The 15,958-nt window shown below is 39.3% G+C and overlaps 1 protein-coding gene across 1 annotated transcript in view; it reads right to left on the reverse strand.

The window, feature by feature from the left end:
- Positions 1–15,958, reverse strand: part of MED14 (mediator complex subunit 14) — a gene marked incomplete in the record, with an annotated part of 265,538 nt that overhangs the window by 186,625 nt on the left and 62,955 nt on the right. Inside the window, 2 exon segments of the mRNA XM_053706480.1 lie at positions 3,891–4,050; positions 7,105–7,183. Of these exon segments, the coding sequence (XP_053562455.1) occupies positions 3,891–4,050; positions 7,105–7,183 (239 nt within the window).

The raw sequence follows: 15,958 nt of genomic DNA on the forward strand, positions 1-15,958 counted from the left end.
GAGACAAAAGTGACGCCCATATTTTTTCGCGCCAAATAAGACGCCCACATTATTTGGCGCCTAAATGCTTTTTGGCGCCAAAAATGACGCCACATCCGGAACGCCGACATTTTTGGCGCGAAATAACGTCAAAGAATGACGCAACTTCCGGCGACACGTATGACGCCGGAAACGGAAATAGAATTTTTGCGCCAAAAAAGTCCGCGCCAAGAATGACGCAATAAAATGAAGCATTTTCAGCCCCCGCGAGCCTAACAGCCCACAGGGAAAAAGTCAAATTTTAAGGTAAGAAAAAAATGGTCAAATCAAAATGCATTATCCCAAATATGAAACTGACTGTCTGAAAATAAGGAAAGTTGAACATTCTGAGTCAAGGCAAATAAATGTTTGAATACATATATTTAGAACTTTATAAACAAAGTGCCCAACCATAGCTTGGAGTGTCACAGAAAATAAGACTTACTTACCCCAGGACACTCATCTACATATAGCAGATAGCCAAACCAGTACTGAAACGAGAATCAGCAGAGGTAATGGTATATATAAGAGTATATCGTCGATCTGAAAAGGGAGGTAAGAGATGAATCTCTACGACCGATAACAGAGAACCTATGAAATAGACCCCTTAGAAGGAGATCACTGCATTCAAATAGGCAATACTCTCCTCACATCCCTCTGACATTCACTGCACGCTGAGAGGAAAACCGGGCTCCAACTTGCTGCGGAGCGCATATCAACGTAGAATCTAGCACAAACTTACTTCACCACCTCCATCGGAGGCAAAGTTTGTAAAAACTGAATTGTGGGTGTGGTGAGGGGTGTATTTATAGGCATTTTGAGGTTTGGGAAACTTTGCCCCTCCTGGTAGGAATGTATATCCCATACGTCACTAGCTCATGGACTCTTGCTAATTACATGAAAGAAAAGCCTTTTAAAGGAAGAAGAGGGGGAAAAGGGCAAACCAAGTTTCTCCCATTCATTCTTAATAATGTTAGCCATCTTGACTGGAACCGGGAAGGCCTGGGGCACTACCCTGTCCTCATAAACCCTATCCAGTTTAGGGATCGAAGGTTCCTCTGGTAGTTCCGGAAACCTCCAACGTAACAAGCACCTCTTTCAGCAGAAAGAGCAAATGCTCCATCTTAAATTTAAAATCTGGCTCCTCCGTGGACAGAGGCCTAGTAGTAGCCGATTCCGACCCAGAAGCGACATCCTCCGATAAGTCTGAGTTGTCCTCCTCAGTGGATAGTCTGTCGAGACATCCAGTGGAGTCGAAGACTCCTAAGACGGATAGCAGTGTTGTACTTTCCACTTGCGCTTAGTAGGGTAGAAGAAAAGCAGGCAGCGAAACTTGTCAAAGCCGATTGCTAATGGAGCTGTTAAAAACTGAGTCAGGATGGGTTCGCAGAAAGACTCTCCCTGCATCTCCGGACTCTGACATTCACCCATGCTCTCACTGAGAGGCTGACAGGGCTACTTGAAACTCCAGTCAATTTTTGAAGAGTACTACTCTCCATAAGAGACTACTTTGAATCTTCTGACACTTCTCTGCCAACCTACTGTGACGAAAGGCAAAGAATGACTGGGGATGAGGGGAGTGGGGGAGGAATTTAAGCCTTTGGCTGTGGTGTCTTTGCCGCCTTCTGGTGGCCAGGTTCTTAATTCCCACAAGTAATGAATGAAGCAGTGGACTCTCCTCCCATTAAGATGGAAACGAAAAAGTATGTCAGTATTTTAATTAAAAAAAATTAAGAAATATTTCTTAAGTGTAATTTAAGATGTTAAAGGGATAGTAAACTCAATTTTAAGCAACTTTCTAATTTACTCATATTATCAATTTTTCTTTGTTTTCTTGCTATCTTTATTTAAAAACGCAGGAATGTAAAGCTTAGGAGCCGGCCCATTTTTGGTTCAGAATCTGGGTTATGCTTGCTTATTGGAGGCTAAATGTAGCCAACAATAAAGCAAGCGCTATCCAGGGTGCTGAACCTAAAATGGGCTGGCTTCTAAGCTTTACATTCCTGCTTTTTAAATAAAGATAGCAAATTAATAGGAGTAAAATTAGAAAGTTGCTTAAAATTGCCTGCTCTATCTGAATCATGAAAGAAACAAATTGGGTTTAGTTTCCCTTTAACCCTATTATGCCGAGAAAACATCCATGCAGAAACATGAGCCACCCCCATGAAGACTGGAGGTGCCAAAAACACAAACCTTGCCTTATCAATGCCACAACAATTAACCCTAGTGGAGGATTTCTTAAAGGGACACTCAGGTTAAATAAAATTTTCATGATTCAGATACAGCATGTAATTTTAAACAACTTTCCAATTTACTTCCATTAAAAAAATATGTGCACAGTCTTTTATATTTACAATTTTTGAGTCACCAGATCCTAATGAGCATGTGCAAGAATTCACAGACTATACGTATATGCATTTGTGATTGGCTGATTGCTATCACATGGTACAAGGGGAGTGGAAATATACATAACTTTGAAATTTGTTATAAAAAAATCTATTACTCATTTGAAGTTCAGACTAAGTGCTATTGCATTGTCTTGTTATCTTGCATTTGTTGATTAAGCAAATCTAATGTGTTGACTGGTCCTTTAACTTATGACTTGAGAAATAAGGACAAACAACAACATTTTCTCTTCTCAAGATAAAGCTTGCTTAGATAGCTAAAGTACATTTAACTGAAGCAGAGACAGGAAACATAGTAAAGAGGAGTGACTGGGAGACCAGAACTTTCATCAGATATCTGTAAACAAAGTGCTGGAACGAATTCACAAAGGCATAGACTGCACCAAAAATTATGTTAAACATGATGACCATGCAGATCCTGGAGACATAATACAAACAACAACAAAGACATTTCTGTGACTAAAGTTTAAACTATATATACACATTTCATATAAAACATTTAAAGTGAATGTCAATTTTGATGCTAAAGTGCCTGGTGTTTAAAAATTTGATTAAAAACAGGGGCACTTTAATTCATCAAACATTTCACTCCAGTTGAGAGAGAAAAAAAAAACTTACCTTTTAATCTTCACAGCAGCTCCAGCTTCCTCCACCCGTCGCAAAGCCTCTTCCTGGGTCTAAAATGAGGAATCCGGCTTCCTCCAATCACGGCGTTGAATCAGACACTGATTCCCCCAGGGGGGAAGCTGTGATTGGAGAATGACCTATACATCATTTCTGATGTCAGAAATGGCTTGCAACAACCGAAGGAAGCTGGAGCTGCTGTCAAGATTAAAAGGTAAGTCATTTTTTCACAACAGGAGTAAAATGTAAATTTTGCTGAATTAAAGTGCCCCTGTTTTTAATTGAATTTTTAAAAACCGGGCACTTTAGCATCAAAATTGACATTCACTTTAAAAGAAACGCAAGATGAATTTGTTAAAATAACTAGCAAAGGTGAATAACCAGTACTACCTGCAGGATTCTACTGTATATGACTGAGTGCTCCTCAGATAGTCACAAGTAATAACTTCACTAGAGGAACCACAGTGATAATCCTATCTTTTGAGACCACATGCAAGGTCACAGACAGTTGCACTGTGAGTGGTCAAACCTTCCTTCTTTATCTGTGCAAAACAAGTCATTCAGATGGAGTGGAACGTATCAGCCTAGCAAACTCCAACTGAATTGAAACAAGCCGGATGAAAGGGCAGGATATGTAGGAGATACAGTATTTATACAGGTATTCTAGCAGTAAGAGGCTACCTAGACACCAGTATGAATATGGTTCTATAAGGAGGTACACAAAATTTAAGCATGACACAAAAGATGCTAAAGAACAACCAGAACAATATATATATATATATATATATTTTTTTTTTTTTTATTTTTTTTTTGAAGAAGAAGCACGTTCACTATAGTACTTACTATATAATACTGTGGAAGCCGGGTGAGCTTTATGAAAAGCTTGTGCCTGGAGAGGTTACTAACAGGATGGGTTGCATAGTTTGTTAAATGCAAAGTTTCACTGCATACTGTGGGCAAATGCTTTACCGAATGTTTACAACGCTGCTGACCAAGCCAAAACCTTAGAGAGGAAAAAAAAAAAAGAATTTTACAAAGTTAGTCAGTCATCAACATTTCATATTTAGCTGCGTTTTTATAAAAAAATTAAAACACTCAAATGCAGGAAAACCATATTCATTCTATGTTGCTCCATCTTTATTTATTTAATGACAGATGTAGATATTTTCATCAGAGACTTTACTGCTCTACAGATGTTTCCAATGACTTAATACCATGTAGCTGGTATAATAAATGTACTGGAAACTGCTCTTTTAGGTTCATTCAGTTGATTGTAGTTTCAATGAGCAAAATCAGCTATTTAAAAAAAAAATACAAAAATAAAACTAAAAGGAACAATTTTCCATACGTTTAATACTCTGCAGCCTGTAACTAGTCATTGAAAACACATTAAAGGGAACAAAGTTTACAGTACAGTGTCCATTTAAACGGGACACAAAACCCATTTTTTATTTCATGATTCAGAGAAAATACAATTTTAAAAGTTTCCAATTTACTTTTATTATTAAAGTTTGTGTCACTCGTGTTATTCTTTGTTAAAGACACATCTAGCGTGCACATGTCTGGAGCAGTACTTGACAGGAAATAGTGCTGTGATGTAGTGCTATTAAAAATGTATAAAATTGCTGCTAAACTACAAAGGATAAGAAAAGGAAGAAAATTTGATAATAGAATAAATTTGGAAAGTGGTTTAAAATTGTATTGTAAGAAATTTTTTAGGGTTTTATGTCCCTTTCAATAAATGTGCACAGAAGTCAGAATCGGGTATATGAAACTAATAATTGGAGGCTGATTGATAAGAAAAAAAATGTTACACTGATACAATGTTAACGTAGATAAATAAGTAAAAACTATTTCGACATCAAATAAGCATTTGACAGCCTTATACATATTATTATCGGTTATTTGTAGAGCGCCAACAGATTCCGCAGCGCTATAAACAAAGGGGGAGTACAACAAAACAATTATAGGGTAGAGGGCCCTGCCAAGAGTTGCACTGTTGTAGTCAGCTCTTAAGAAGGTGATCATATATTTTCCATTATTTGAAACTTCTATTCCTCAATAGGAATGAGTTACCCCCCCCAACAAGTATTAATATTAAAAAAATACTGGAGATAGTAAAATTTGCGCTGTAACAGAACAGTCCTTTCTATTCATATAGAAGTAAAACCCTACAACTAGAAGGATTAGAGATCAGCTTGTTAAATCCCACCCAGATTTGATTTCATTCTTCAGTTTAAAGATTTTAAATATAGTCTAAAAAAAATATTACACTAGACACACAAAATCACAATTCAAGCAGATTGGATACTTTCATAAATAGTTTACAAAATACAACAATTGCAAAAATATCCATAAAATATCCAATGATAGCAATATGCCATTATATATCTCTTTTTCCCCTTTCTAAATTTTGAAAAGTATGCAGAAAAGGAGTAGGAATAAAATATCTAATTTTATAAATTTTACAAATATTCGATCAAATGTCTGATTTACAAGGGTGGTGACTTAAAGGGACATTAAACCCAAAAATTCTTTCATGATTCAGATAGAAGATACAATTTTTAAAAAGTTTCCAATTTACTTCTATTATCAATTATTTTTTCATTCTCATGTTATTCTTTGTTGAAGAGATACCTAGGTAGGTAGCGTGCACATGCCTGAAGCACTACACAACAGGAAATAGTGCTACCATCTAGTGCCCCTGCTAATGTATAACATTGTTGCAAAACTGCTGCTATATAGTGCTGTAGACACGTGCACGCTCTTGAGCTTACATTTCTGCTTTACCACAAGGTCCAACAAGAAAACTAAGAAAATTTAATAGAAGTAAATTAGAAAGTTTTTTTAAATGTTATGTTCTATCTAAATCATGAAAGAAAAAAAATGGGTTTTATGTCCCTTAAACTCATTTTGACTATGCATGTGCATCCTCCTACAGCTTTCCAAACTCAAAAACCTCAGTATTTTATTTTTCCCACAACTACACAAAAAATACTTGCATGAAAAAAAACGTCCTATATAGAGTTTCATAAAATGTCATTTATTTTTAAACGTAAAAAGGACATTAAAGACTAAATACAATTTTTAAGTAAATGATTGAGGTAATTCCCCACTCCACTCTAGCCATGAGTGCCACCATGATGAAATATATCTTTCACTTAATTCCAGTGCTGACCTGTTAAAACATGTGCAGCAACTCTTTTATAGATACTTGTGTGTAACCTAGTTTCCCATAATGCCTGCTCCCATAGTTAGATGGACGTGCATAAAATATATTGTGTCCCTTTAAGCAGTTTTCCTATTTTTCGAATACTTGAAATCCCTTCACATCCAAAACACAAACTGCTTCCAACAGTTGCTGTCAATTGATAGAATTATGATAATCACTTGACAGACAAAAAGGACATGAATCCACACATATAAATGGTGGGACCCCAATGAAATTAAGGGTCTTATCATATAGTTATATGGTAAGAAAAGAATAGAGGGCCTTTCTAACGGAGCCAATCCTCCCGCAACATACAAACAATTCTCATTTTCATGACAGTGCCCTGGACACAATGCACTCTTTTGAAAAAGGAAGATAGCTTATCTCACATAAGCATTCACACCCCTATATGTAGGGAGTGTTAGATGGGCTACATACATCTTGGTGTCCAAATGTGTGTAGATTTTACCAGAAGTAATGGCATTAAGCAGATGAAGAAAGAAGTGTCTTATCTTTCTTTTCAACCAAAAAAAGAAAAGCATTTATAGGTGTACTTTGCACAAAACTTTTTACAGACATTAAACACAAAATTAAATTCCATAAAATGTCTAATTACGTATAGCAAATCAACTCTGTGACGCATTTTGTCTCATAATTTACTTTGCCTGAATTTATGCAATTTAAAAGGGACATTGTATGCTTAAATTCTATTTTTCTACTGAGACGGACTATGTATTTATATATGTGTGTGTATATATTTAAAGTCTTTTTAACCAAGGCTAATGCCTTATAGTTTATTTATCTAGATGCAAATGTAAACACTATAAGACGTAAGCAATTACATACTTGAGTTGCTGAAGCCAAGGTATAATTCGTGTCATGTCATCATTAATGGATTTTTCAATTTCATCCAATGTTACCTGGTCTACAAAAGAAAAGAAAAAAAATGTTCCTTATAATTGTTCTACACATAAAATATATTCTACTTGAGTTTTTGCTTCTCATCATATATCCACTTACACAATCCAATTAAACAAAACATAATTTATGTAAGAACTTACCTGATAAATTAATTTCTTTCATATTGGCAAGAGTCCATGAGCTAGTTACGTATGGGATAAACAATCCTACAAGGAGGGGCAAAGTTTCCCAAACCTCAAAATGCTTATAAATACACTCCTCACCACACCCACAATTCAGTTTAACGAATAGCCAAGTAGTGGGGTGATAAAGAAAGGAGTAAAAAGCATCAACAAAGAAATTTGGAATAATTGTGCTTTATACAAAAAAATAATAACCACCATAAAAAGGGTGGGCCTCATGGACTCTTGCCAATATGAAAGAAATTAATTTATCAGGTAAGTTCTTACATAAATTATGTTTTCTTTCACGTAATTGGCAAGAGTCCATGAGCTAGTGACGTATGGGATATCCAATACCAAAGATGTGGAACTCCACGCAAGAGTCACTAGAGAGGGAGGGATAAAAATAAACAACAGCCAAATGCTGAAAAAATAATCCACAACCCAAAATATAAGTTATTCTCATGAAGAAAAGAAAAACTTAAAACATCAGCAGAAGAATCAGACTGAAACAGCTGCCTGAAGAACTTTTCTACCAAAAACTGCTTCAGAAGAAGCAAATACATCAAAACGGTAGAATTTAGTAAATGTATGCAAAGAGGACCAAGTCGCTGCTTTGCAAATCTGATCAACTGAAGCTTCATTCTTAAAAGCCCACGAAGTGGAGACTGATCTAATAGAATGAGCTGTAATTCTCTGAGGCGGGGCTTGACCCGACTCCAAATAAGCTTGAAGAATCAAAAGCTTTAACCAAGAGGCCAAGGAAATAGCAGAGGCTTTCTGACCTTTCCTAGGACCAGAAAAGGACCTAGACTAGAAGTCTTTCTGAAATCTTTAGTAGCTTCAACATAATATTTCCAAGCTCTTACCACATCCAAAGAATGTAAGGATCTTTCCAAAGGATTCTTAGGATTTGGACACAAAGAAGGAACAACAATTTCTCTACTAATGTTGTTAGAATTCACAACCTTAGGTAAAAATTCAAATGAAGTCTACAAAACTGCCCTTTTTCTGATGGAAAATCAGAAAAGGAGATTCACAAGAAAGAGCAGATAGCTCAGACACTCTTCTAGCAGAAGAGATGGCCAAAAGGAACAATACTTTCCAAGAAAGTAGTTTAATGTCCAAAGAATGCATAGGCTCAAACTGAGGAGCCTGTAACGCCTTCAAAACCAAATTAAGACTCCAAGGAGGAGAAATTGAAGGGCTTAATACGAACTAAAGCCTGTAGAAAACAGTGAATATCAGGAAGTTTAGCAATCTTTCTGTGAAATAAAACTGAAAGAGCAGAGATTTGTCCCTTCAAGGAACTTGCAGACAAACCCCTATCCAAACCATCCTGGAGAAACTGTAAAATTCTAGGAATTCTAAAAGAATGCCAAGAGAATTTATGAGAAGAACACCATGAAATGTAAATCTTCCAAACTCGATAATAAATCTTCCTAGGGACAGATTTACGAGCTTGTAACATAGTATTAATTACTGAGTTAGAAAAACCTCTATGACTTAATACTAAGCGTTCAATTTCCATACCTTCAAATTTAATTATTTGAGATCCTGATGGAAAAACGGACCTTGAGACAGTAGGTCCGGCCTTAACGGAAGTGGCCAAGGTTGGCAACTGGACATCCGAACAAGATACGTATACCAAAACCTGAGGGGCCAAGCTGGAGCCACCAGCAACACAAACGATTGTTCCATGATGATCTTGGAGATCACTCTCGGAAGAAGAACTAGAGGCGGGAAGATATAAGCAGGTTGATAACTCCAAGGAAGTGTCAGCGCATCCACTGCTTCTGCCTGAGAATCCCTGGACCTGGACAGGTATCTGGGAAGTTTCTTGTTTAGATGAGAGGCCATCAGATCTATTTCTGGAAGACCCCACATCTGAACAATCTGAGAAAACACATTCGGATGGAGAGACCACTCCCCTGGATGTAAACTCTGATGGCTGAGATAATCCGCCTCCCAATTGTCTACATCTGGGATATGAACCGCAGAAATTAGACAAGAGCTGGATCCCGCCCAAACAAGTATCCGAGATACTTCTTTCATAGCTAGGGGACTGTGAGTCCCAACCCTGATGATTGACATATGCCACTGTTGTGATACTGTCTGTCTGAAAACAAATGAACGGTTCTCTCTTCAACAGAGGCCAAAACTGAAGAGCTCTGAGAATTGCACGGAGTTCTAAAATATTGATTGGTAATCTCGCCTCTTGAGATTTCCAAACTCCTTGTGCTGGCAGAGATCCCCAGACAGCTCCCCAACCTGAAAGACTCGCATCTGTTGTAATCACAGTCCAGGTTGGCTGAACAAAAGAGACCCCTTTAACTAAACGCTGGTGATTTAACCACCACGTCAGAGAATGTCGAATATTGGGATTTAAGGATATTAATTGTGATATCTTTGTATAATCCCAGCACCATTGATTCAACATGCAAAGCTGGATATGTCTCATGTGAAAAAGAGCAAAAGGAATCGCGTCCGATGCTGCAGTCATGAGGCCTAAAACTTGCATGCACATAGCCACTGAAGGGAATGACCAGACTGAAGGCGCCGACATGCTGCAACCAATTTCAAACGTCTCTTGTCTGTTAGAGACAGAGTCATGGACACTGAATCTATCTGGAAACCTAAAAAAGTGACCCTTGTCTGAGGAATAAAAATTTTTTTTGGCAAATTGATCCTCCAACCATGTTTTCGAAGAAACACAAGTTGATTCGTGTGAGATTCTGCAGAACGTAAAGACTGAGCTAGTACCAAGATATCATCCAAATAAGGAAACACCGCAATACCCTGTTCTCTGATTACAGAGAGTAGGGCACCCAGAACCTTTGAAAAGATAATGATAACTGATAATGTTCTGGATGAATCGGAATATGAAGGTAAGCATCCTGCAAGTCTATTGTAGACATATAATGTCCTTGCTGAACAAAAGGCAGAACAGTCCTTATAGTCACCATCTTGAAAGTTGGTACTCTTACATAACGAATCGAAATTTTCAGATCCAGAACTGGTCTGAATGAATTTTCTTTCTTTCTTTAGGACAATGAATAGATTTGAATAAAACCCCAGGCCTTGTTCCTGAAAAGGAACTGGCATGATTACCCCTGAAACCTCCAGATCTGAAACACACTTCAGGAAAGCCTGAGCTTTTACTGGATTTACTGGGATGCGTGAGAGAAAAAATCTCCTCACAGGAGGTCTTACTCTGAATCCAATTCGGTACCCCTGAGAGACAATGCTCTGAATCCACTGATTTTGGACAGAATTTATCCAAACATCCTTGAAAAACCTTAATCTGCCCCTGAGCTGGAATGAGGGCCGCACATTCATGCGGACTTAGGGGCTGACTTTGGTTTCTTAAAAGGCTTGGATTTATTCCAATTTGAGGAAAGCTTCCAATTGAAAACAGATTCTTTGGGGGAAGGATTAGGTTTTTGTTCCTTATTTTGACGAAAGGAACAAAAACGATTAGAAGCCTTAGATTTACCCTTAGGTTTTTTATCCTGAGGCAAAAAAAACTCCTTTCCCCCCAGTAACAGTTGAAATAATAGAATCCAACTGAGAACCAAATAAATTATTATCTTGGAAAGAAAGATATAGCAATCTAGACTTAGATGTCATATCAGCATTCCAAGATTTAAGCCACAAGGCTCTTCTAGCTAAAATAGCTAAAGACATGGATCTAACATCAATTTTGATAATATCAAAAATGGCATCACAAATAAAATGATTAGCATGTTGCAGTAAGCGAACAATGCTAGAGAATCCAATTCTTGCTGCGCTAAATTCTCCAACCAAAAAGTTGAAGCAGCTGCAACATCAGCCAAAGTAATTGCAGGCCTAAGAAGATGACCTGAATATAAATAGGCTTTCCTTAGATAAGATTCAATCTTCCTATCTAAAGTATCTTTAAAGGAAGTACTACCTTCCATAGGAATAGTGGTTCGTTTAGCAAGAGTAGAAATAGCCCCATCAACTTTGGGGATCCTTTCCCAAAACTCTATTGCAATTGCTGGTAAATTATACAATTTTTTAAACCTTGCAGAAGGATTAAAAGGAGTACCTGGCTTATTCCATTTCTTAGAAATCATGTCAGAAATAGCATCAGGAATAGGAAAAACCTCTGGAGTAACCACAGTAGGTTTAAAAACAGCATTTAAACGTTTACTGGTTTTAATATCAAGAGGACTAGCTTCCTCAATATCCAAAGTAATTAACACTTCTTTTAACAAAGAACGCATATACTCTATTTTAAATAAATAAGTAGATTTGTCAGTGTCAATGTTTGAGAAAGGATCTTCTGAATCAGATAGATCCTCATCAGAGGTGGATAATTCATTATGCTGTCGGTCATTTGAAATTTCATCAACTTTATCAGTTGATAAGTTTTAAAAACAGAATTTATGCTTACCTGATAAATTACTTTCTCCAACGGTGTGTCCGGTCCACGGCGTCATCCTTACTTGTGGGAATATCTCTTCCACAACAGGAAATGGCAAAGAGTCCCAGCAAAGCTGGCCATATAGTCCCTCCTAGGCTCCGCCCACCCCAGTCATTCGACCGACGGACAGGAGGAAAAATATAGGAGAAACCATATGGTACCGTGGTGACTGTAGTTAGAGAAAATATTTCATCAGACCTGATTAAAAAACCAGGGCGGGCCGTGGACCGGACACACCGTTGGAGAAAGTAATTTATCAGGTAAGCATAAATTCTGTTTTCTCCAACATTGGTGTGTCCGGTCCACGGCGTCATCCTTACTTGTGGGAACCAATACCAAAGCTTTAGGACACGGATGAAGGGAGGGAGCAAATCAGGTTACCTAAACGGAAGGCACCACGGCTTGCAAAACCTCTCTCCCAAAAATAGCCTCCGAAGAAGCAAAAGTATCAAATTTGTAAAATTTGGCAAAAGTGTGCAGTGAAGACCAAGTCGCTGCCTTACATATCTGATCAACAGAAGCCTCGTTCTTGAAGGCCCATGTGGAAGCCACAGCCCTAGTGGAGTGAGCTGTGATTCTTTCAGGAGGCTGCCGTCCGGCAGTCTCATAAGCCAATCGGATGATGCTTTTAAGCCAAAAGGAAAGAGAGGTAGAAGTTGCTTTTTGACCTCTCCTTTTACCAGAATAGACGACAAACAGAGAAGATGTTTGTCTGAACTCTTTTGTAGCTTCTAAGTAGAATTTTAGAGCACGGACTACATCTAAATTGTGTAGCAAACGTTCCTTCTTTGAAACTGGTTTCGGACACAAAGAAGGTACAACTATCTCCTGGTTAATATTTTTGTTGGAAACAACCTTTGGAAGAAAACCAGGCTTAGTACGCAAAACAACCTTATCTGAATGGAACACCAGATAGGGCGGAGTACACTGCAGAGCAGATAACTCTGAAACTCTTCTAGCAGAAGAAATAGCAACCAAAAACAAAACTTTCCAAGATAACTTAAAATCTATGGAATGTAGAGGTTCAAACGGAACCCCTTGAAGAACTGAAAGAACTAGATTTAGACTCCAGGGAGGAGTCAAAGGTCTGTAAACAGGCTTTATCCTAACCAGAGCCTGAACAAATGCTTGAACATCTGGCACAGCTGCCAGTCGTTTGTGTAGTAAGACAGATAAAGCAGAAATCTGTCCCTTTAGAGAACTCGCAGATAATCCTTTATCCAAACCTTCCTGCAGAAAGGAAAGAATCTTAGGAATTTTTATCTTATTCCATGGGAATCCCTTGGATTCACACCAACTGATATATCTTTTCCATATTTTATGGTAAATCTTTCTAGTTACCGGTTTTCTGGCCTGAACCAGAGTATCTATCACAGAATCTGAAAACCCACGCTTTGATAGAATCAAGCGTTCAATCTCCAAGCCGTCAGCTGGAGGGAGACCAGATTTGGATGTTCGAATGGACCCTGAACAAGAAGGTCCTGTCTCAAAGGTAGCTTCCATGGTGGAACCGATGACATATTCACCAGGTCTGCATAGCAAGTCCTGCGTGGCCACGCAGGAGCTATCAAGATCACCGAGGCCCTCTCCTGTTTGATCCTGGCTACCAGCCTGGGAATGAGAGGAAACGGTGGAAACACATAAGCTAGGTTGAAGGTCCAAGGTGCTACTAGTGCATCCACTAGAGTCGCCTTGGGATCCCTGGATCTGGACCCGTAGCAAGGAACCTTGAAGTTCTGACGAGATGCCATCAGATCCATGTCTGGAATGCCCCATAATTGAGTCAACTGGGCAAAGATCTCCGGGTGGAGTTCCCACTCCCCCGGATGGAATGTCTGAAGACTCAGATAATCCGCTTCCCAGTTTTCCACACCTGGGATGTGGATCGCAGATAGATGGCAGGAGTGATCCTCCGCCCATTGTATTATTTTGGTCACTTCTTTCATTGCTAGGAAACTCCTTGTTCCCCCTTGATGATTGATATACGCAACAGTCGTCATGTTGTCTGATTGGAATCTTATGAATCTGGCCTTTGCAAGCTGAGGCCAAGCCCTGAGAGCATTGAATATCGCTCTTAGTTCCAGAATGTTTATCAGGAGAAGAAACTCTTCCCGAGACCATAGTCCCTGAGCTTTCAGGGATTCCCAGACCGCGCCCCAGCCCACTAGACTGGCGTCGGTCGTGACAATGACCCACTCTGGTCTGCGGAAGCTCATTCCCTGGGATAGATGGTCCAGGGTCAGCCACCAACGGAGTGAATCTCTGGTCTTCTGATCTACCTGAATCACTGGAGACAAGTCTGTATAGTCCCCATTCCACTGTTTGAGCATGCACAGTTGTAATGGTCTTAGATGAATTCGTGCAAAAGGAACTATGTCCATTGCTGCAATCATCAACCCTACTACTTCCATGCACTGAGCTATGGAAGGACGTGGAACAGAGTGAAGAACTTGACAAGTGCTTAGAAGTTTTGACTTTCTGACCTCTGTCAGAAAAATCCTCATTTCTAAAAATCCTCATTTCTAAGGGAACTCTTGTTGACGGAGACAGAGAACTTTTTTCTATGTTCACCTTCCATCCGTGAGATCTGAGAAAGGCCAGAACGATGTCTGTATGAGCCTTTGCTTTTGAAAGGGACGACGCTTGTATTAGAATGTCGTCCAAGTATGGTACTACTGCAATGCCCCTCGGTCTTAGAACCGCTAGAAGGGACCCGAGTACCTTTGTGAAAATCCTTGGAGCAGTGGCTAACCCGAATGGGAGGGCCACAAACTGGTAATGTTTGTCCAGAAAGGCGAACCTTAGGAACTGATGATGTTCTTTGTGGATAGGAATATGTAGGTACGCATCCTTTAGATCCACGGAAGTCATAAATTGACCCTCCTGGATAGTGGGTAGAATCGTTCGAATGGTTTCCATTTTGAACGATGGTACCCTGAGAAATTTGTTTAGGATCTTTAAATCCAGAATTGGTCTGAAAGTTCCCTCTTTTTTGGGAACTACAAACAGATTTGAGTAAAATCCCATTCCTTGTTCCGTCATTGGAACAGGGTGTATCACTCCCATCTTTAACAGGTCTTCTACACAATGTAAGAACGCCTGTCTCTTTATTTGGTTTAAGGATAAGTGAGACATGTGGAACCTTCCCCTTGGGGGTAGTTCCCTGAATTCCAGAAGATAACCCTGAGAAACTATTTCTAGTGCCCAGGGATCCTGAACATCTCTTGCCCAAGCCTGAGCAAAGAGAGAGAGTCTGCCCCCTACTAGATCCGGTCCCGGATCGGGGGCTACTCCTTCATGCTGTTTTGCTAGCAGCAGCAGACTTCTTGGCCTGCTTACCCTTGTTCCAGCCTTGCATAGGTTTCCAGGCTGGTTTGGGCTGTGAGGCATTACCCTCTTGCTTAGAGGATGCAGAATTAGAGGCCGGTCCGTTCCTGAAATTGCGAAAGGAACGAAAATTAGACTTATTCTTGGCCTTGAAAGGCCTATCTTGTGGAAGGGCGTGGCCTTTTCCCCCAGTGATGTCTGAGATAATCTCTTTCAATTCTGGCCCAAAGAGAGTTTTACCTTTGAAAGGGATGTTAAGCAATTTTGTCTTGGATGATACATCCGCTGACCTGACTTTAGCCAAAGCGCTCTGCGCGCCACAATTGCAAACCCTGAATTTTTCGCCGCTAATCTAGCTAATTGCAAAGCGGCATCTAGAATAAAAGAGTTAGCCAACTTAAGTGCATGAACTCTATCCATAACCTCCTCATATGGAGTCTCTCTACTGAGCGACTTTTCTAGTTCCTCGAACCAGAACCACGCTGCTGTAGTGACAGGAACAATGCACGAAATGGGTTGTAGAAGGTAACCTTGCTGTACAAAAATCTTTTTAAGCAAACCTTCCAATTTTTTATCCATAGGATCTTTGAAAGCACAACTATCCTCGATAGGAATAGTAGTTCGCTTGTTTAGAGTAGAAACTGCCCCCTCGACCTTAGGGACTGTCTGCCATAAGTCCTTTCTGGGGTCGACCATAGGAAATAATTTCTTAAATATAGGGGGGGACACAAAAGGTATGCCAGGCTTCTCCCACTCTTTATTCACTATGTCCGCCACCCGCTTGGGTATAGGAAAAGCGTCTGGGTGCACCGGAACCTCTAGAAACTTGTCCATCTTGCAT

The sequence above is a fragment of the Bombina bombina genome, chromosome 3 (genome assembly GCF_027579735.1).
Source record: "Bombina bombina isolate aBomBom1 chromosome 3, aBomBom1.pri, whole genome shotgun sequence".
NCBI lineage: Eukaryota > Metazoa > Chordata > Amphibia > Anura > Bombinatoridae > Bombina > Bombina bombina.